A 21,632-nucleotide genomic window follows, 5' to 3' on the forward strand; every position below is an offset into this window, starting at 1 on the left:
GTGGATCTCATTGAACATGCCGATCAGCGTCCGAGACTGGATTTGTTGCTGCCATGAATACCACAGTCCAGAAAAAGAGAAAAACATCTCCTTCAGTGCAATGCTTCATCTGCGGAAGATCCAGTAGCACAGTGATCAGGTTGTGCTGTAGTCTTCCAACACCGCAGTCCAGTAAGGACAAAAAAAACTGATTTAAAAAAAAAAGACTAATACATAATTGGCTTTGAGAAACAAAAGCTCTTCTCTTGTTACTTTTTCTTCCATCACTTTGCTTGCATCACATTATCCCCAAATTTCCTCCAGCCTGTCACCTCCCCTACACCGTACAAACCTGATAGCCATTTCAGTATAACTCTCTTTCCGAAAATGTCCTCACGTGTGTTTACACACACATGATATTTATTTGGGGCTGTGTTCTTTTTTTTAAATATATAACAGAAAATCAGTTCCGTTTTCATTTTTTACAAGCTGCTTTTTTAAATGATTAAAGAAGTCATCATTACAAGATAACTGCAATCCCAGTTTCTCGGACTAGTTATTAAATCTCAGTGCGAAAAGTCATTTTTGTCTTTTTGAGTTGAATGAGTGGGAATGAAAAAACATTGCAAGGGTTGGCAAAATGAAAGTGCACAAGGGCAAATTTGGTGATCATAGAGCGAGACCAGGAGATGCTAATCTAATACAATCTACTCAGTCCTTACATTCAACTCTACAACAGATCATACTCATACTCACTTCATATACAGTACATACATGTGATTAGCATCTGTACATTCATTATCAATTAAAATATTTTGGAGGGCAACCACCTTGGCATATGACTAAGCATGAGATCGTTGTAACTACTAAATATCTGGACTTAAATTACCCAACAGTTTTGATGACAAGGATTTGTATGCCATGAATATTGCTTTGATGTCTCTGTCAATGTCATGATAAAGTTAAGAGCACTCATGGTTTCCATTGGAAAAAACTCAAGTAATGCAGTTGCTGTTTGCTGTAGGCTTTGTTAAATGCCACACAGCAGGCCATGTGACAAAATGATCCATTTCCTGCAAGTGGTGCATGAGCACAGAGGGGTGGTTTGCATTTCTGAAACCCTATGTTTCTGTTCATCAGTGGAAAATATCTGCCCATGCACACATATGTACAGAGTGAAAGAGATATTCAGTAGACAGGAAACTGTGTCTCTTTACACATAGAACAAGCAAAAGTTAATTCACTGTCTGCTCGTGGAGACGATGATAGCTCTTACACCTGAGTAATGACTGACAGTCTATCAGATGAAGCATGCGTTTCTACTTTGTCTCAGTACTTACAATATTTGGGCTGAGGTTAAAACAAGTACTTAAGTCTCTACATATCAATTTTCTTGAATTCTTCCTACAGCCTCTTTTGATAAATACAGTATAAATATATATATCCATCCATTCTCCATTACAACTCAGTTCAATACAGGGTCATAGTGCACCAGAGCCTGACCCATTTGAAAGTAGGCACAAGCTGGGATACAGTCTGTATAGGATGGCAGCCTATTACATGGTACACAGCCTCTCATCTGGAGGACAATTTAGAGATGCAATATAGACAGCATGTCTATGGACTTTGGAAGGAAACCAGATAACACAGAACATCCATGGCACTACAAGAATAGCATGCAAACTCCACACAGAAGTCTCTCAAGCCAGTGACGGTATAGGAGAACTTTACAATTTCAAATTAAGCACAAAATCGCAAACTTAGTGAAAATACAGTACGTTGACATGTTGCAAACTGCTAGTCTGGCCACGAGTGAGAGCGATAGTTCCCATGGATTGCATGAAACGCAATGTGGAACGGCCCTTCCTGCTCACTAGTCACTGTAATGACTAATGTCATGTATAAGTACAGGTTGTGCAGCAGATATTTAACCACAGAAATGTTCTAAGGTCATCTGCATGCAGAATTGACAAGTAAAATGATCATTTATCAGCAAATCGTCTCCTTCCAAAACATTTTAACCCAGTATTTCTGTTGGATTAAGAGATGTTTTCACAGTACAATTGTGATACAACGTATTTTGCAATTACCTTACAATGTAATACAATAAGGCAACATCATGTGGCAGTGACACGGATGTTTTGTTTCCTTGTTTTGGACCACAGAACATCGTGATGTGTATACCTGGAAATTTGGCTTATTTTGTCAAGTAAATTGAAGGTTTTAGATGTTTATGCGTACATTTTACTTTCATTCTGGTTTGAAATGTATTCATCAGTACTGATTCTTTCTAACCCAGAAATATAAAAATAACGTTGCCGGTCCTCTTTAAATTTGTAACTCGCCAGCTAAGAGCAAATAATTGCAGCTCTTATGTTCGTGCTTTTCCATAACACACTAGTCCCTCTATCCAGGAAATCAGCTTATTTTTTTCCTGACGTGTTCTGCTTTGGTTTAGGAGCTTAAAAGTGTAAATGATGTCTTTAGAGATTATAGGCCACAACATTAAATCTTACACATTCTGGTAATTTCTAAAGATCAGTATTAATCTTAAATGGTAATTCGTGCCTAGAAAGACTTTAATACTTTTTGCTTTCAAGTAAATAAGCCTTATATTTAATGTATAAATCATTTTTTGGTCATTTCAAATAAGTAGTTGTAAAGAGATTCAATTTGATTAATATACATTTTCCATTTCACAATGCTTGTCAACTGTTGAAACTAGTTGTCAAAGTGAGTAGGGTAGCAGTCCTATAGAGCTTTTTATATCACCTTACCTTATCAGTGAAGATCAGCACCGAATTGGATGACATACGCTGGCACCAAAACAAGCACATCATGTGCTAAAGCGAGACGTTTCTTCACCTGTTGAATTAAGGGAGAATCTTAGGCCAGATTATGCAAGAGCAGTGTGGATTTTGGAATCATATCACTTCTGCCGGTGAACCCTGCTGTCAGACCCTTACTGACCAAGCTTGCAGGACCTCTGTTTAATGCCCGAAAAACTACACCTCCTACACAGAGAGCATTGTTGTTTGGTAACAGAGGAAAGAGCACCACATAGTGGGCTGCCAAAACGCTACTTAGAATAGGAGCCTGGTTTTCATGGGAGGTATTCCGTTCTAGTACATTTCTGAATGGGTCCGTGTTGAACACAGGTACTTTGTAGAAAGCGCTTTCCCCGAGGTCATACAGAAGCTACTCCAGGATGAAGTGATCCGGGAGTGCAGGCTGAGGACGGCCGAGGGCGAAGACCCGGCACTCATCACTGAGGTGATCTCCAGCAAATCTGCGGTACGTGCTGTCCTCGTCGGTTACACTCCCACGAAAAAATAACACTTACTGTAACGGGTCGTCTGTTCGCCTGCGCTACTGCTCTATCCATCTTGTACCAGCAGTTGTTGTTTGAGATGATGGTGTGTTTGTTAGCAGTGGCTTCATTTTCTGTTTTGCAGATCTCAAAGTCTGCTCAGGATAACGGGGCTCCATCCACCTCCCAAGGTCCAGAGCAGAGTCGCACTGGCCCTGAGGTCCCCGAGGACATATTCAGCTACTATGAGCAGATGGACAAAGAGGAGGAAGAAGAGGAGGAGACGCAGACCGTGTCCTTTGAGATCAGGCAGGTAAAGTCAAGCGCTCTCTCCTAAAGAGATTGTTCTGGGAACTACAGTTTCAAGCCTTTCAGAATGTTCCTCAAACTATCGTTTTACCACGCTGGGGATTCCTCGTTTTTTTTCCTGTCTGGGCTCTGGTCTCTGGTCTCAACCCCCTTTTCAGTGATATCTCTTAATGAGCCTTTTCAGTCCCATGTTTGTGTGTTGTTATTAGTAATATTAAATCAACTGAATTAAAGGACAATAATATTCTTCTAATTTCGTCTTGATTACGATGAACTTTGTAAGATTCTGTTTAATAATGAGAAAAGTTTTTACTGGGATACAGTATTTGTTTTCGATGGTTGACGGGTCCTATATTGGTGTTTTTATTAGCTTGAAATTGTGCCATTGTCTGAGCTCACGTTTCTGTTACACATTATACCAATTCCTCTGGGGTTTGCTTAGTGCAAAACACCAAACAAATCCAACATATTAACTGCAGTTCAATATATATTATGCATTGTGTAATGGTGTGATCTAAAACATCTTGTGGCTAAAGTCCTGCCAATCACAGAAAACCTGTGCCTTCAGCATAGTATTCCACCTCATGAAAGGTGCTTAACTTTAGTAATAATAATTTCATTTGTATTTGCCTTGTGATGTTCTAGCATTGGGTGCAGGTTGTACTGACCCTGTTGCTTGCTGAGATAGACTCAGGCTCCCCCATGACCCTGTTTTGGATAAAGTGGTTAAAGAAATGGATGGATGGATTTTTATTCCTCTTTTTAACCCGTTTGAAAGTTGGTAGCTAATTCGTACAAGGATCTCATCCGCTGTGTCGGGAGGGAACCCAGGACATCAGCTTCAACATGGCTGGGTAGCTTGTTCCATCCACCCACAGCCCTTTGGTCTTTGAGTATCAAATACATCTGTAATAATCTGTCACGTACCAATTGAAGCTAGCTGTACAGTATTTTCCCATCTAGGATCTAAAACCTAGATATGTTTAATGAATGTGAAATATCACCTATGCTGTGCTGTTTTCAATTCACACTCCAGTATGCGGAATGTGTGCATGATTTTCTTTTTTAGTTTTACCGTGCATGTAGTGTCATACAAAGCCTACAATAAAGGTCAGATATATAATAATTCTTTACACCTGCTTAGTGCTTTTCTGGATACTCCACTCAAAGCACTTTACAGGTAATGGAGACTCATCTCCAGTACCACTATAGCGTAGCCCCCATATGGATGTTGCGATGGCAGCCATAGTGCACCAGTACACTCACCACACATCAGCTATCAGTGGGGAGGAGAACAGAGTGATGAAGCCAGTTCATAGATGGGGATTATTAAGAGCCCATGATCGGTAAAGGCAAGGAGGGAATTGGGTCAGGACGCCAGGGTGACACCCCTATAGTTTTCGAGAAACGCCCTGGGATTTATAATGACCACAGGGAGTAAGAACCTCGGTTTTATATCTTTTTTTACAGTAAGGGGTCCCCATCACTATACTGGGGCATTAGGACCCACACAGACTGCAGAGAGAGCAGCAGCCTTGAGCTTCAGTTAGCTGCTGGCTAAATATAAGTTTTATTTTAACTTTTGCTAAATGAGTACACATTTAGGTATGCTTTAACATGAGCACATGCCACGTCATTCAGGAAATCCACAGCCGGTCTTGTTATTTACTGTTGTTTGTGTCATAACTAATATACCATAACCAGCAGAACTGCATGATCGTGTGTGCAGAAATACAGAGCCATGAGGTTTGCATTAATGAGTCGGAGCTAAGGTCATGCCATCACACATTCACAGAACTGTGTAAGGAATAAGGCATAAAAATAATGTCAAAAATAATGAACCCCAAGCAATTAAGTGAGCAGGACAAATTGCAGCTGAGTTATTGCGCTAAAAACGAATTAAGGGTTTCATTTATAGTGACTTTTATTGATGTTTCTCCATTCTCTCGTCCATATTTTTTGGCTGCAACAAAAGAAACTTGGAAATAATATGCAATGAAATTAATTTTATGATCGCAAAATTGTATTTTCTTTTGCATACCAGGATACTGGTGTATTAAGATGTTTTAAACTTATTTATTAGGATGATTTGTGGGCATATTATTTTTAGTGATGAATCATATCCTGTAAAGGAATACTGTACACCTAAAAAGCATTATCTTTGGGGAAAAATACAACTCTTAATATTAATTGAGAACCTAATATAAGGCATTTAATCTTTTGTGTTCTAACAACTACTAACCAATCATTAAGTTTGTTTGTTATCACCTTCGTCATTGTCGTCTAAACCATGTTGTTTTTGCTGATTAATATTTACCATAGATGATGCAGCCATATTACGGCAGTACAAAATTTGCATGCGCATCTTCAACTAGTCAGAATAAAACAATCGTTTATTTTCTTTTAGTTTCTTTGCATCTGGAACTTATGTCTGACCCCACTCACCCGAATCATAACTTGTTTGTTCCCCTACCATCTGGCAGAAGGTTCCGGTCACTCCAGTCGCACACAACTAGACTCTAGGCACACAACTAGACTAGACAAAATAGCTTCTTCCCCAGAGCCGTCAAGTCGGTGACGCCCCCACTCCCTCCCATCATATTATGATCTCTCCTAACGTCTTCCTATACCCACGAGGACTGTACTCCTACACCACTACACACACATGTAAGCCGAAATTGTACTGTCCCTTCGATAGCTCAGTAAAACTGTATCAGTCGTAATATTTATTAATCACCATACTATTTTTGCACCGTTTCAAGAATTACCTTGCACTGTTTTTGTCCTGTTTAATTTTCTCTGTTTGCGGAATTTTGCACAGTTTTGATTACTTGATTACATGTTATTTGTTATGTTATTACACTGTTATTGTTCTTGTGTTGCTGTCTATTGTCTTATCTTCTGTGCTATTTTCCTATTTATATACTGCACCTGAGTGACTAATGAGAAACACTTTTCATTATACTATGCACCTGTGTTAGTATATTGACAATAAAGTTGAATTGAATTGAATTGAACTTAAGGGATGCGTAGCTGACAAATGCTTCCACTAGGTGGCTCTCTAAGCATCTGTTTAAACAACTCTGGAAATACTAAGCCACGAACTTCACAAACTGACATCTCACAGGGCTAGCACAGTGCTGTCTTTGTTACAAACTAATCTTTTAACTCCAAGATGTAAATTAAGACGTTTAAAGAACATTTCCCATTGTAAAAAAAAAGCCATCCAAAACCCCAGTTGTAATTTCTTATACAAGTTATTTTTAAAGTCCACAACTTTTGGTAAGGCTTTTTTTAATGTTGCTGCAGAATGGCTATATCATAATCCCTTCATAACTGCTTCACAAGACATTATAATCACATACATAATGCTTCACAGAAACGTGTGCATAAGAGGTCATGCCATTTGTTTTAGCATCACAAGCTAAACGTTACAAGCATTATTAAAGAGTATGATGCAGTTTGCAAATGTCTCTGTAAAGCATTATGTATGTGATTGTAACATCTTGTGAATCAGTTATGAAGGGATTATGCAGCAATATTCAAATAAAACCTTCCCAATTTGCTTTATTTAATCTGCAGAGTGCAGTCTGCATCACGACTGGTGCCTTATAACTAGCATGGCATATACTGCGAAACCTAACAGGATTATATTTTAAAAATAACACATCAGAGACTGAGTGGTATCTTTGTTATAAGAATTGCCAGTTATTTTTCTATTAATTTGGCCTCCACAATTCAGGTTAAGGGACATAAATAAAATTGACTAATAAGGGGTGTGCATTGCAGTGTGGGAAGGCTGAAATCAGCAATGTGACTGTGATAGGCCAGACTTTCCTCAGGTGGATCATGAGGCCTGAGCACATGGACAAACTCCAATGGAAGAAAAAATACAAATGCTGTTTATTTCAAGCCACGTTCTTCCATACACCAATGAAAGCACCTATACTAGTAACCCAACACCAGCTACCACTGTGAAGTCTTTTATGTGCTCCATCTAGACTGAAAGACACCCATGTGAGAATGTGACTCTCACCTTTCACCAAGTATTGAATTAATTAACCAATTCACACCTTGTGAATCTATGTGTACTTGGCTGAGGCCTGAACAACCTCTAGTGGCAGGTCAGCAGGAGTAATATATTTGTTTCAGCTAACCTGCCACAGTACTGAGCTGTCATAAGCTTGTTTAGAAATCCAGACTGCCTTGCAGCTTAGAAAAATGGGCCCGCTTCAATGGTTTTTGCCGCGTATTAGCCAAGAGACAGAAAAAAAGCAGTTCATATTAAAACTGTGGCCATTACTCCTTATAATATACGGTCGACGCTGGTGAATGGCGTTTTGGTTGCAGGAGATGATCGAGGAGCTCCAGAAGCGCTGTATCCAGTTGGAGTATCCCCTCCTGGCAGAGTACGACTTCCGAAACGACACCGTCAACCCCGACATCAACATCGATCTCAAGCCCACGGCTGTGCTGCGGCCCTACCAGGAGAAGAGCCTGAGAAAAATGTTTGGGAACGGTCGTGCCCGCTCAGGGGTGATCGTCCTCCCTTGTGGTGAGTCCTGCTCTCTTGACGAGCAAGTGGCAGCTCCCAAAATGTCATTTTTACCTCCCATTACAGATCTTTTTTTCAGCTGAAACAGTATACAGCGATAGGACTTTTGTTGATTTTTTTCAAAGTCTGGGTCCTCTGTAGAATTCAGCATGTTGCTTTACCAAAGTGGAGATTGAAGCCTGGCCAGTACCTGGCTGGGAGACCTCCTGGGACAAACTAAGGTTGCTGCCGGAAGAGGTGTTAGTGGGGACGGGTAGGGGACGCTTACCCTGCGGTCTGTGTGGGTCCTAATGCCCCAGTATAGTGATGGGGACACTATACTGTAAACAGGGGCCGTCCTTCGGATGAGATGTAAAGCTGAAGTCCTGACTCTCTGTGGTCATTTAAAATCCCAGGGCGTTTCTCGAAAAGAGTAGGGGTGTAACCCTGGTGTCCTGGCCAAATTTCCCATTGGCCCTTACCAATCATGGCCTCCTAATAATCCCCATCTATGAACTGGCTTCATCACTCTGCTCTCCTCCCCACTGATAGCTGATGTGTGGTGAGCGTTCTGGCGCACTATGGCTGCCGTCACATCATCCAGGTGGGGCTGCACGTTGGTGGTGGTGGAGGGGAGTCCCCATTACCTGTAAAGTGCTTTGAATGGAGTGTCCAGAAAAGTTTAAGCTATTATTATTATTATTATTATTATTATTAAAGGCCCTGATGAACAGAGGACTCACCATTTTAAAGGGGTGGCTGATTAGACCTTAAAGGACAGGGGAACAAAAAGTTATAACTAAAGAACCGAGAGTTATGCAAGATGATTAACACTGGAGCTTTATTGCTGTTTGCCTGGACAGTCTTACATCTGTGCATCTAAGTGCCGCTGACAGCGTGCTTCCTGCGTCATTGATTTGGGGTTATTGCCATAACCATTGGATCAAACCATCACTTGTCCATTGCTCTGTACTGTGTTTTGTATCTAAAGTGAGTTTGTCATTTCATTTGAGTTGTTTGTTATCCGAGATGATTGGGTTAGTTCAGTTGACATGGAATGTCTTGCTTTTGCCAGGCCAGCTAGTGTTGTTGTTCTTTGGACTGCTGCCAGATTTTTGGACTTAAACTGAGACCACTGAAATGATTATGCTTGGCCGTTAATCGGATTAAAGCCTACGTGAGCAAAGGTTCAAACGATTTTAGAGCTGTGAAAGAAAAGCTGTTTATCAACTGGATGAAGTTATGTGTTAAAAACAGCGCGATTAATTTGATCCTTGATTCAACTGTAGTTCTGTTCCCGAGGATGAGAGGCACTGATCTGAGTCAGTAGTGTGTATGCAGCTCAAATTTAACAATTGGTAATTGTTTGCATTTCTATTGAGAGAATTTCACATATAGGAGGACACACAGCACATTCTACACTGATGTCTTGTACCTAATTGTGGGTGCACTTATTCTGTGCCATCACTACACTAGTAAAGGAAGTGGAGAACTTGCTTCTGCAGTTGAATTAAGGGGGAGCTAATTAAGGAGGCCAGATTTTACAAACCTACATTCCACCCTTTCTTTTCTAATCAATGCTATAAGATCTTTAATGTCTTTAAGTGCTAAAAGCCTTCGTTTAATGCGTCATGGAAGGACTCAGTCCTGGTTGCCATAGTGGGTCGCTGGTTTGGAAATTCTGGGTACTCACAGCAACGTCCTTAGAAGACTCCCTGGTCAGTACCGAGATGCTTCTGAGATCAGACGATGTCAGGCTACAAGGTTTTACCATTGCCCGATGAATAGAGCAGTTTTTGTTACGCGCACTTGAGGTCTGACTAAGGTCACACCAGGGAGTACAGCTCCAGTTCCCAGTCCCGGTCCTGGTGACCCAGACGCGAGTTGGTCAGCATTCTGTCCCACCGTCATTAGATAATCAAATCCTTAATGAGTCTAAGAAGTTGCTCCATTGGAATAATCGTTTTGTTTCTAGTCACACATTTGGGATTTTATTTCACTTACAAAATACAATGGTTAAAGCTCCAGCATGTTTAAGAGCCGGGAACAAACAGTTCATATTAATCGTTTTATTATTAAGTCTGATTATGTAACCGAGGGGCTCGGCTGGAACAGAAATCAAGAGGTGTGTGTGGGTCACCAGAACCTGGATTGGGGAAACAGTGAAGCACAGGGAGATACTGTGCAAATCGAGGGGCGGCTTGATGTCAACAGCAGGGGTGGGGTTACTGGTCAGATTCCCCTTGGTGCTTGAAACTGTCCTGCTTTTTGACTGGTTCCAGGGGCAGGCAAGTCCCTGGTGGGGGTGACGGCGGCTTGCACGGTGAGGAAGCGCTGCCTGGTCCTGGGCAACTCCTCCGTGTCGGTGGAGCAGTGGAAGGCCCAGTTCAAGATGTGGTCTACCATCGATGACAGCCAGATCTGTCGCTTCACCTCGGACGCCAAGGACAAGCCCATCGGCTGCTCCGTGGCAATCAGCACCTACTCCATGCTGGGGCACACCACCAAACGCTCCTGGGAGGCCGAGCGGGTCATGGAATGGATGAGGAGCCAGGAGTGGGGGCTTATCATTCTGGACGAGGTGCACACCATACCAGGTAGCCTTCCGCTCTTTCTAAACAAACGCGTTTCCCCTCCGTGCCCGATGTGACGAGCCCGCATCAGAAGTGAAAACAAATCCAAGAACGACTTTTCCGTCTTTCTGACTGAGCGCTCTGACCATCCTGCCTTGAAGAAAAGCTTTGCTGGTTTTCTGCCGCTGCCTTTAAACAGATAACAGAAGCGTGTCCTTCACTTCACAACAGTTGGTTGATCCATGCACTGGTGCTGAAGAAAATCATTTTAGAAATCGAGGATCTCCCGGTGCTTTTATTAAATAGCCTGGTTTCGGTTTTGTCGGCATTTACCAGAATCCGCAATTAGCTGAATGCATTTATGACAGATATCAGAAACGGAAAAGCAGGAACACCTGAGTATAAAATGCCATCTACGTTGAAATGACCATGATGGTTCTTTATTAATGGAAATGTTATTAATGTACACTAGAACCCCATATGGAGTTCCATGGGAATAGTTATAAACTGCAATAGATAGTGACAAAGGTACCGGATTTTACATAATCAATCTCGGTCTTGAGCCCACTATATACACTGCCCTTCATAACATACAGAGCACGATTTCTCACATGTACACTTCCATTGTGAAGTGAAGAACACACTTCTGTACTCTGTTTAAGGCAACATCTGAAAACCAGACAAGCTTTACTTCATGACAGGATTGTCAGATCATCAGTCAGAAAGACTGAAAAGTTGTTCTTTGATTTGTTTTCAGTTCCGATACTGGCTTGTCACATTGGGTGCGAAGTGAAACACCTATCCCGCCCTGAATTCTAACAATGCCAGTTTTAAGCTTGTGTAATGGGATATTTAGGGCGGTGCTTTGGCTCTGTGGCTAAGGATCTGCGCCTGTGGCTAGGAGGTTGTCGGTTCAAATCCCGTGGCTGGCAGAGGAATCCTACTCCGTTGGGCCCCTGAGCAAGGCCCTTAAGCTCAACTTTTCCAGGGGCGCTGTATAAATGGCTGACCCTGCGCTCTGACCCCAAGCTTTTCTCTCCCTGTCTGTGTCATGGAGAACAAGTTGGGGTGTGCGAAAAAGACAATTTCCTAATACTAAAAATTGCATATGATCTTATCTTATCATCAGATTTTTTAGGTAAAAGTATAAATATGACAAAAGTACAATGTGAAATAGGATCTCTGCAAGAATGTTTTTAATGTAAAGTGTGCGATTGTGTTTTATTTTTATAGTACTTTTTATTGAAATGAAAGCAGGGCTGTTACACAACGGAAGGAAATATTAAAGGTGAATGCGCAGTTAAAATGAGTGGGTTGAGGGCTAGAACAATATAAATTATGTTACACATAATGACTCTCCGTGCCTTCTGAAAACAAATGAATTTCGAAATGAATCTAAATCTTAATTACTTGTTCCTTTCCACCCATTTTAGAAATTCCCCCCCTTTGCGTTATATGCTAAGTTGAAAAGGCACACAATCACTTTCCTCCTGTAAATCATCTCGACTCCATTTCTTCTTTCCCCAGCCAGAATGTTCAGACGTGTGCTGACGATTGTACAGGCTCACTGCAAGCTGGGGCTCACTGCCACCTTGGTCAGAGAGGACGATAAGATTGTTGACCTCAACTTCCTCATTGGGCCCAAGCTGTACGAGGCCAACTGGATGGAGCTGCAGAATAACGGTTACATTGCCAAGGTTCAGTGTGCAGAGGTGAGGCTTTTTACATATTGGGGGGGTTCACTTTGTAGAATTGCTTGTACACATTATGTAGCGGAGATAGCTCGGATATGGTGACGTCATCGCCTTCACTGCGCGTAGCAGGGACCTCAGCTGCCTGGGCCAGGGGGGGTCTCCTTTAGCTCATGCGGCTGGTTCCCTGTTGCGTTACGCCAGAGACCCGGGTTCGCGCCCCAGGCGTTGCGGGACGAAACGGGTGGCGGAGGGCACAAGCCCGCGTGGAGCCGCGACGGTCACCATTACACAGCGTAAACAGTGTTTTATATGAAAGTGTGATTAGGTTTTAGCATGAAAGTGCTGATCGAGACAACATGAGAATACAGAAAACTGCAGCTGTTTAGAAATTGAGTTTGTTGTTGACCAGAGAAGTACAGTGTAAGTGTACATGTGAGAGATGATGCTGTGTATATTATAGCAGCAGCCATATCACTCTGCAACTCACAACTGGCAACCCACTGAAGCTCAGCAGGTGTGTGCCTGGTCAGTACCTGGATGGGAGAGACCTCCTGGGAAAGCTAAGGTTGCTCCTGGAAGAGGTGTTAGTGGGGCCAGCAGGGGGCGCTCACCATGTTGTCCATGTGGGTCCTAATGCCCCAGTATAGTGACAGGGACACCATACTGTAAACAGGCGCCGTCCTTCGGATGAGACGTAAAACCAATGTCCTGACTCTCTGTGGTCATTAAAAATCCCATCGCGTTTCTCTATAAGAGTAGGGGTGTAACCCTGGCGTCCAGGCCAACTTTCCCATTGGCCCTTACCAATCATGGCCTCCTAATCCCTGTCTATGAATTGGCTTCATCACTCTGCTCTCCTCCCCAATGATAGCTGGTGTGTGGTGAGCGTTCTGGTACACAATGGCTGCCATCGCATCATCCAGGTGGGGGCTGCACATTGGTGGTGGTGGAGGGGAGTCCCCATTACCTGTAAAGCGCTTTGAGTGGAGTATCCAGAAAAGCGCTATATAAGTGTAAGCAATTATTATTATTATGAAGGACAGCTGAAGACATATTGATACACTTGATAAAAATGAACAAAAAAGACAACTAAAATAAACAGCTCGGATTATGAGCTATGTTTTATATCTCCAGAAATGGGAAAAGCACAGGCTTTTATTCTAATACCATTGTTTCAAAACAAATGTTCTTAAGTAATACAATTTTTTTTTTCTCAAAAACATTGGTGTCAAAATTATTGGCTCCCCTGTTTCTAATACTTGGTACAGCCTCCTCTGGCATTGATAAAAGCACAAAGCCTTTTTGTATAACATTTAATAAGTTGGAGAACACATTGTGAGGGATCATGGACCATTTCTCAAGGCAGAAAACAGATTCAAGTCTGGGACAACTCAAGTTCATGCATAAAGGTGACTGCTTGATCACGGCCAGTCACAAATGGGGGAGAAGCTTCTCATGTGCTTCCAGCGTAACAGCTACTTCTGAATGTTGAAATATTCAGGCATTTCAACAAAACCCCGGCCGTATTGATCCAGTGGCCAGGCAGATGCACAATGGTAGACAGCAGGCTAGACCTTGGACAGAGTTCTGTCTTACATAGGGCATTCTGTAATTCAGGCAAAAGGCCTCAGGCTTAAGCAACAGTAGTGGCAGTCACAGGGTGCTTTTGTCAGCAACCCAGGTTGGTTCAATGGAGAGAAGTGAAGTTAGGAGAGCCGTGCAGTGCTTTTTAACCATACGGCTGGTGATTAGCTGAGAGGTGACCAGGTGGAGTGGGTCTCCATGCCCTACAGGTCCCTGATTGGTTGGCCATCTTTTGGCTGATTGACCACCACCTGCGACTTGTAGATGTTCCTTCTTGCTCTTTGCTCTTCAGGCTCCAGGAGTGGGCATCCATCATGGATAGCTCAGACCCCAGAGAGAGGCCTCATTTAAATCCACAGCAGAACTTCTCTCTGGGCTTTACTAACAGGCATTATTGTTAATGAATGCATTATTGCTACAAGTCTGAAGTAAGAAAAAGAGAGACTCGGTTCCATGTCTTAATTCACAAGCTGGAACCTGCTAAATGGAAGAATAACAAAGACATTGTGATGAAAGTGATAAACTAGAGTGAAGCGCTCAAATTGGCAATTAACCTTCACGTCGGCCGCCGTCCTGCTTCCTTTATCAGATATTGTGTCCCGTGCATTTCCATCCTACACATCAGCGCCTCGAGTGCATCGCTGGCAAATGGGTTTTTACACGTTCTGTCGCCAGGTGTGGTGCCCCATGTCTCCGGAGTTTTACCGCGAGTACGTGGCAATCAAGACTAAGAAGCGCATCCTGCTGTACACCATGAACCCCAATAAGTTCCGCGCCTGCCAGTTCCTCATCCGCTTCCACGAGCGCCGCAACGACAAGATCATCGTCTTCGCCGACAACGTCTTCGCTCTCAAAGAGTACGCCATCCGCCTGAACAAGTAGGTATCGCCGAATCACAGTGGCGTTTACGGAAAATTTTTTTTTTTTAATTGTATAATGTTAGCGTGCCCAGAGGGGTTGGGCAGCCAGTTGACCTTGGACCCCTAGAGGGTCTTTTCTGTTCTGTATTTGCGACATGTATGGTCACTTGCATTGTTAAGTGCCTTGTTGGCAACCTTGTTGTGAAAGGCGCTATATAAAAATAAATTGAATCCTGAACCTATGTGGCTATCAGACTTTAGCATAAAATTGATATTAATGAATATAGACTATTGGTCAATGATAATGGTACATGATTGTGAAGGTTATTTTGATTAATTTTATGCACAGCTTTTATTGGTAAAATAATACAATATCTTGAATAACTTTCCCTACTGGGTACTTGAGGAGTCCCAAAATCTTGGCTCCTTCAAGAATGGTTGGGGTGAAATTGTAGACTCACTTAGCTAAACTGATAAATGAGCAAGGTGGCTGAATTGCTTGCTATCGTTGGCAGCCTTTCTGTTTTCTGATCTTATGTTTTTGAATATGGTGAATGTGTTTTAAATATGAGTCCAAATATATAAAATGCATGGAACAGGGAACTGACTTGGGCCAGTGTCTTTATAGGAGAACCAGTTGCTTTTTTATGCCAGTTGCTTGGTGGGGAACAATATTTTCTCTGAAAACACAAAAAGGCCAGTTTTAAGCTCTGATCGTTCCAAGGCAAAATATGCCTACACTTCGTCTGAAAGCAAATATCAAAACTTTAAAATCTTGTTTTATAACACAAGGCAGCATTTGTCATTTTTCCCTTGTTCTGTTAGAGAACTGACTAACACGTCTCTGAATCTACAGGAATGTTCCACAGATGGGGGCTGAATTGTATTAGTGAATTTCACCAGCTTACAGAAAGCACAGTGGCTGTCATGGCAAAGTACTTATTAGACATTTGAGCCTGTGATTTGTTTTTTCAACAGACCCTATATTTATGGACCCACATCACAAGGAGAGAGGATGCAAATTCTGCAGAACTTTAAGCACAACCCAAAGATCAACACAATCTTCATATCCAAAGTAAGGAATCTCATCTTTTGATATTTATTCTTTGAAAGGATTAAGGTTTAAAATCAGTTAAATGTAAAGCATTATTGTTACAAAGTTCTCACATGTCTGCTTTAACTTAACAGGGCAGGACATAGTACCATTACAACAATATACTGTATCATACTTCATTTAAAAGTATTTTTTTAGGATAGTGTGATGGAAAAAGTGCATTTAGATTTAAATATTGTACCACTTTAGTGTATAACATGCACAATTGGAAAGAAAATCCCGGTAGTTTAATATTTGGGTTATGGGACTTTTTCTACATTGTAATGCATAGTCTTCTTGAATTAGCTTACAAGTAAAATTGGAGTTTCTCCCCCACAACCAGTTAACTAATACCACTTGAAAAGGAAGAGAATTGGTTAAATCCTCATAATTGTAAGTAGAAGATTTCTCCCTCTCCTGTGTTCACCTCTGATATATGCTGTCTGGGTTAGCTAATGCATCTGAATTGTCCTAGGGCTTGAATATGCTCCGCCATAGAGCTGGGTGATAATTCGATAAAGATAATTATCGCAATATAATTTTCCTCTTTATAATTTTAACAAAAGTTTGATAAATGTTCGATATATATGTTTATGCTTTGCGCATGATATGTGCATGCGCACAAAATACCGCGGGAGTGCGCATGTGTGTTGCAGACCGGGCAGCTAACAGATTTGTTTAATGTTTCTGCTGTTTGGCAAGTGTTTGTTGTGTTCTTAAAATAAAGAGTTGCTTAATTTGCCAATTAACTGTCTGGTTTCTTCAACTTTCACTCAGGAGAAAAAATCTGCCTTTAAACTTGAAAGAAATAATGATTTGACATTTATCGTGATAATTATCGATATCGACTGATATAAAAAAATGTTATCGTGAGAATGTTTTTGGCCATATCGCCCAGCCCTACTCTGCCAATCCAGGCACTCTGGGTCATGTGTAACTTGTTAGAAATGGTGGTGTAGAATTATTTCTTTACATCACCAGGACAGCTGTATTCTCCTGAAGCTCAGTGCGTGGACTGAGCCGTTCACATTTCCTCCCCCGCGCATCATCTCCATGATGCTTTTCTCTGACGCTTCCTCCGGCCCTCTGTGAATAGGTGGGAGACACGTCCTTTGACCTCCCCGAAGCCAACGTTTTGATTCAGATCTCCTCTCACGGCGGCTCCAGAAGGCAGGAGGCCCAGAGATTGGGTCGAGTACTTCGAGCCAAGAAGGGTTCGTCTCGTCTTCTTGTTATTCAGCTTTTTCTCTGTGCGTTTGTTGGTATGAAATTGCAAAGCTCGCAGGTCTGAGACTATCGGTTTGTTATTTTTTTTTTAACAATTTCAACAGAACGGTTTAGGAAATGTTTTTTTTCTTCCTGTTTCTCAGAACTTCCGGTGGGTTCCCAAGCGGCATCTTTGTACTGTATTTTTTCATTTGTTTCATCGGTTCAAGAGAAGTGTGTCTGAAATGAAAGATGCGTTTATAATGATGCGTTTCTCTTGGTCGAGGGCAGGATGGACGAGAAAAAAGTAATTTGATGAATGTCCAAATGTAAATGACCAACATTTTTCTTATCATTCCCCTTATTCGCTCATAACTCTACTATCTCCTCTGCCCTCCACACTCCTCAGCTGATACATTTATTTACACTTCGTTTTTTACTTTAAATGGAATTCATCCTTGCTGTTTCTTCACAATAACAATGGTACGCCTACATCGAAGCTCTTTCGCCGTTTCTTTTTCAGGCATGGTGGCAGAAGAGTACAATGCCTATTTCTACTCCTTGGTATCGCAAGACACTCAGGAGATGGCCTACTCTACAAAGAGGCAGCGCTTTCTGGTAGACCAGGGATATAGTTTCAAGGTATTTTTTTGTCAATCTTTAAGGTTTTGTTAAAAAAAATGTTTATTTTATATATGCAAAATGAATACTAGCACCGTACGTGAAAAGAAGACTGGAACATTTACCAAACCATCTCGCAATTCAAAATTGGGGAAAACACGTAGACTGTGAGGGTAACTTTTGTGCTCTATTTCTAAGAGAACAGTATTCAGTTTTACACATCATTTAGTGTCACTGAGCCTTTCATTCAGTATCCTACATCATGATATGCATTTATGTACTCTAACACTCTCTTAGCGTTTCAGGAATTCGCTTGTCAAAGCTTGTTTTCAGAGTACCGTGTCCAGTCCTTTTGGTTGTCATCCTCATCATATAAACTTATATAGTGCCTTTGAAAGTATCCACTCAAAGCGTTTAACAGGAAAAGTAAAATGAAGCAGTTGAAACAAATGAAAACCGTAACAAAGACAGGAGATGACAGAATTTGCACAGAGAAACACAAGGGATTAGAAATGTAGTAGAAGGGGCACAGATACCAATTACATAAAAACCTTTCTGAAGGTTTTGAGTCTGGATTTGAATGCGCTCAGGGTAGGTGATTCTCTTCTATCCTTGGTGATAGAATTCCAGAGCTTTTGTGGCATAAAAAAGGCACAATCACCCAGCAAAAGTTGCAAGGTGGAGAGTAGGAAGATAAAAAGTCAGTAGGGTCCTGAGGTGCCAAGCCATTTAGAGCCTTTGTATAGAGAGCGTTAAGGGTGAGCATCAAAATTTTGAAGTCGACACAGAAGAATGACATTTTTACAATATTTTGCTCATGTGGGTCAGAGGTCAAGCCTGGATCAAATATCCCCCCCCCCCCCCCCAAAAGGCTTCAATTTAGATTGAAATCCAAGTGGAGAGCCATCCACATCCACAGATAGTTGTTCTGACACCGGCCCCTGAGGTTTCTAATAAGGTCTTTTCTCATGTAGGTGATCACACGTCTGGCCGGGATGGAGGAGGAGGACTTGATGTTCTCTGCCCGGGAAGAACAGCATCAGCTTCTGCAGAAGGTCTTGGCTGCTTCTGACCTGGACGCTGAGGAGGAGGTGGTGCAGGGAGAGATGGGTGGCCGAATTCAGGTACGTGTAGCAGGCCATCTTTAGAAAAAGGTGACCTGTGTGCAGGAGATTCCTTTAAAATTTCCTTTGATGGTTTTACCCCAAATATTGCCTTAAGACTAGAATGTTTAATTCTAAGGCCTAAAGGATTAGAGCAGGTCATTAACAGTTCCATTTTTAAGAGATGATATTGCCGTTGGGTGGCGCAGTGTTCAACACTGCTGCCTGGTAGCACTGGGGCTGTGGGTTCTGTTCCGAACCATTTCTGCCCCTTCATGGTCCGGTGTCCCGTTCGGGGTGTACCCCACCATGCACCTTGCTTACCGGGATAGGCTCCAGCTCCCCCCGCAACCCGACAGAGGCCGCTCGAAAAATGGATGGATGGATTTTACAGTAAAAAGGAAATGTGCTGAGGTGATCGTCAAAGTTAAGATTTTTCTCAACATTGTCTGCATGGCAATAAAACAGTGCTTTAACTTGGAAATGTGCAAACTCGTAGATTTCTAGACTTCCGGAAATTTGAACGGGGTTTTTAAAATCTGAAAAAAAATAAATGACATGAGCTACACCCCATGGGTGCCTGACTTACATGGAAAGGGGGGTGGAGGTCAAAGGTAATGAAAATGTACTGGCCATAGAATAGTATTTTCTTTCTCCTAACTTCTAGGGAAAATTGACTTTTATTTTTTAAAATATTTTCATGGCACAGTAGTGCAGTAGTTAAGATAAGATCACTTTATGAGCCATATACAATTTGCATTAGGACTTTGTCTTTTCGCATACACCAGCTCGCTCTCTATGAGACACACAGGCAGGGAGAGAGTAGTTTGGGGTCAGAGCGGAGGGTCGGCCATTTATACAGCGCCCGTGAAGCAGCTGGGGCCTTGCTCAGGGGCCCAACGGAGTAGGATTCCTCTGCCGGCTGCGGGATTTGAACCGGGAACCTTCCAGCCACAGGCGCAGATCCTTAGCCACAGAGCCACCGCTCCGCCCACTGCTGGTTAGCACTGCTGTCTCACAGCGCAAATAATTTTTAACCCAGGTCACACTAAAGGGTGTGGCTCATTATGGGTGTGAGCAGATAGTCGTTGTATGGCACTATGTTTGCTTATTTAATTTTTGAATACCAACAGCTTAGGCATCCAATTCATTTTTCTGCTTACTGATGATGATGATATATATATATACGCTGTAAATATGGATAAATTTCTGAGGAAAATAGGCCTTGAAGAAACTACCTTTGTTCTGAATGCTGCTGAATTAGCAAAAGCTTAAAAAAGACCCCAAAGTTTGTCGAAAGGCAGTACTAACAACTACTTGTTAGCAGCAGTCCTGGAGGGGGCAGATAAATCCGACAGCCAGCCTATTCTCAGGGAGAGAGAAAGAACAGGGCTGACTGAGCAGAATCATGTTGCAGTGTTTAATAAGTGAGAGTGGCTGCCTTAGACATTTCCATGTCAGCTTGCCGGTCACCGCAAGGGCAGCTAATATGTAACTCACAACTGGCAGCCCACTGAAGCTCAGCAGGTGTGAGCCTGGTCAGTACCTGGATGGGACACCTCCTGGGAAAAACTAAGGTTGCTGCTGGAAGAGGTGTTAGTGGGGCCAGCAGGGGGCGCTCACCCTGCGGTCTGTGTCGGTCCTAATGCCACAGTTTAGTGATGGGAAAACTATACTGTAAAAAAGGCGCCGTCCTTCGGATGAGATGTAAAAATGAGGTCCTGACTGTCTGTGGTGATTATTATTATTCCAGGATTATTATTATAATATGCAAGACCTGCCAACCTGAATTGCCCGGGATGTGGTGCTTGCTGTGTGCCGAGAGGAACCGTAGCAGGTGCCAGAAACAGAACCCAAGGAGGATGAGTTCTGATGTTCTGGAATTTTGTCCTCAGCCTGATAAATGAACATGCCCACCTAACGTGTAATTCAAAATATGCGATGGGTGCCCGCTTCTATGATCTAACACTTGAAATCGGCAGAGCATTCACAATAGCTCAATATCAAAGGTCTTACTGGTTTTCATTTCATTGAACTTCAAAAGTATACATCGTTTAAGTGCGTAGGTATTTAGAAACCATTTCTCTCTTAATGAAAGAGACATTCAGGCAGTGCCGTAGGTCATTTTAGGTCTCGGGAAATTAGCCCATAGATTTTGGCATAGTGGCAGAGATCAGACTTTTTTGCATTGGTCATTTTAGATTTCACATAATACGCCTTGAGACTTTACTTTGTAATGAGTAGATTTCTGTAAACCTGCAATGATCTACCCAAGATTGAGCTGTTTCGTGGACATTTTAAGCATAAACCTAATCAGTATTTCAGGACAAGAAACAACACACAAGTTCCTAATCCCAAGTAATTAAAAGGCTTTGTAAGATTTTTCTCTTATTCCTGACGTTTACTAAAAGGCATCAGTTTGCTCCTCACGTGTTCTCTTTTTCAAACAGGAACCATTGATAGATTCAGAAACACTCGATTTGTGCACAGAATAGTGTAAGGCCTTCTAACACCCTTTGTTAATGAATTGGGGCTGTATGTTAAGAAGTACATGTTACGCGTGCTGTTCTTACAGAAATGGAAAAGAGAACATGACTGGTGAGTGGTTCTTTCTGTAAATGCCCTCTTTCAGAGTTTAGTCCTACAGTCAAGACTTGGTGCAATATTATTAGCCAGCTGACACAGGGTTTTGCAATACGTAGGCGCACAGCACACCAGATCCTTCTGCTGCTGTATGGGTTTGAGTCTGTCAGGGTGTCTTCTGCT

The 21,632-nt window shown here is 42.1% G+C and overlaps 1 protein-coding gene across 1 annotated transcript in view; it reads left to right on the forward strand.

Moving 5' to 3' along the window:
- ercc3 (excision repair cross-complementation group 3) overlaps positions 1-21,632 on the forward strand; it is a 38,369-nt gene that overhangs the window by 14,304 nt on the left and 2,433 nt on the right. The window contains exons 5-14 of the mRNA XM_069196355.1: positions 3,138-3,273; positions 3,435-3,602; positions 7,949-8,153; positions 10,415-10,729; positions 12,233-12,417; positions 14,659-14,861; positions 15,822-15,918; positions 17,033-17,150; positions 17,666-17,784; positions 18,738-18,887. Of these exons, the coding sequence (XP_069052456.1) occupies positions 3,138-3,273; positions 3,435-3,602; positions 7,949-8,153; positions 10,415-10,729; positions 12,233-12,417; positions 14,659-14,861; positions 15,822-15,918; positions 17,033-17,150; positions 17,666-17,784; positions 18,738-18,887 (1,696 nt within the window). The remainder of the gene's footprint in view (positions 1-3,137; positions 3,274-3,434; positions 3,603-7,948; positions 8,154-10,414; positions 10,730-12,232; positions 12,418-14,658; positions 14,862-15,821; positions 15,919-17,032; positions 17,151-17,665; positions 17,785-18,737; positions 18,888-21,632) is intronic.

This window comes from Lepisosteus oculatus, chromosome 12 (genome assembly GCF_040954835.1).
Source record: "Lepisosteus oculatus isolate fLepOcu1 chromosome 12, fLepOcu1.hap2, whole genome shotgun sequence".
In the NCBI taxonomy this organism is placed as follows: Eukaryota; Metazoa; Chordata; class Actinopteri; order Semionotiformes; family Lepisosteidae; genus Lepisosteus; species Lepisosteus oculatus.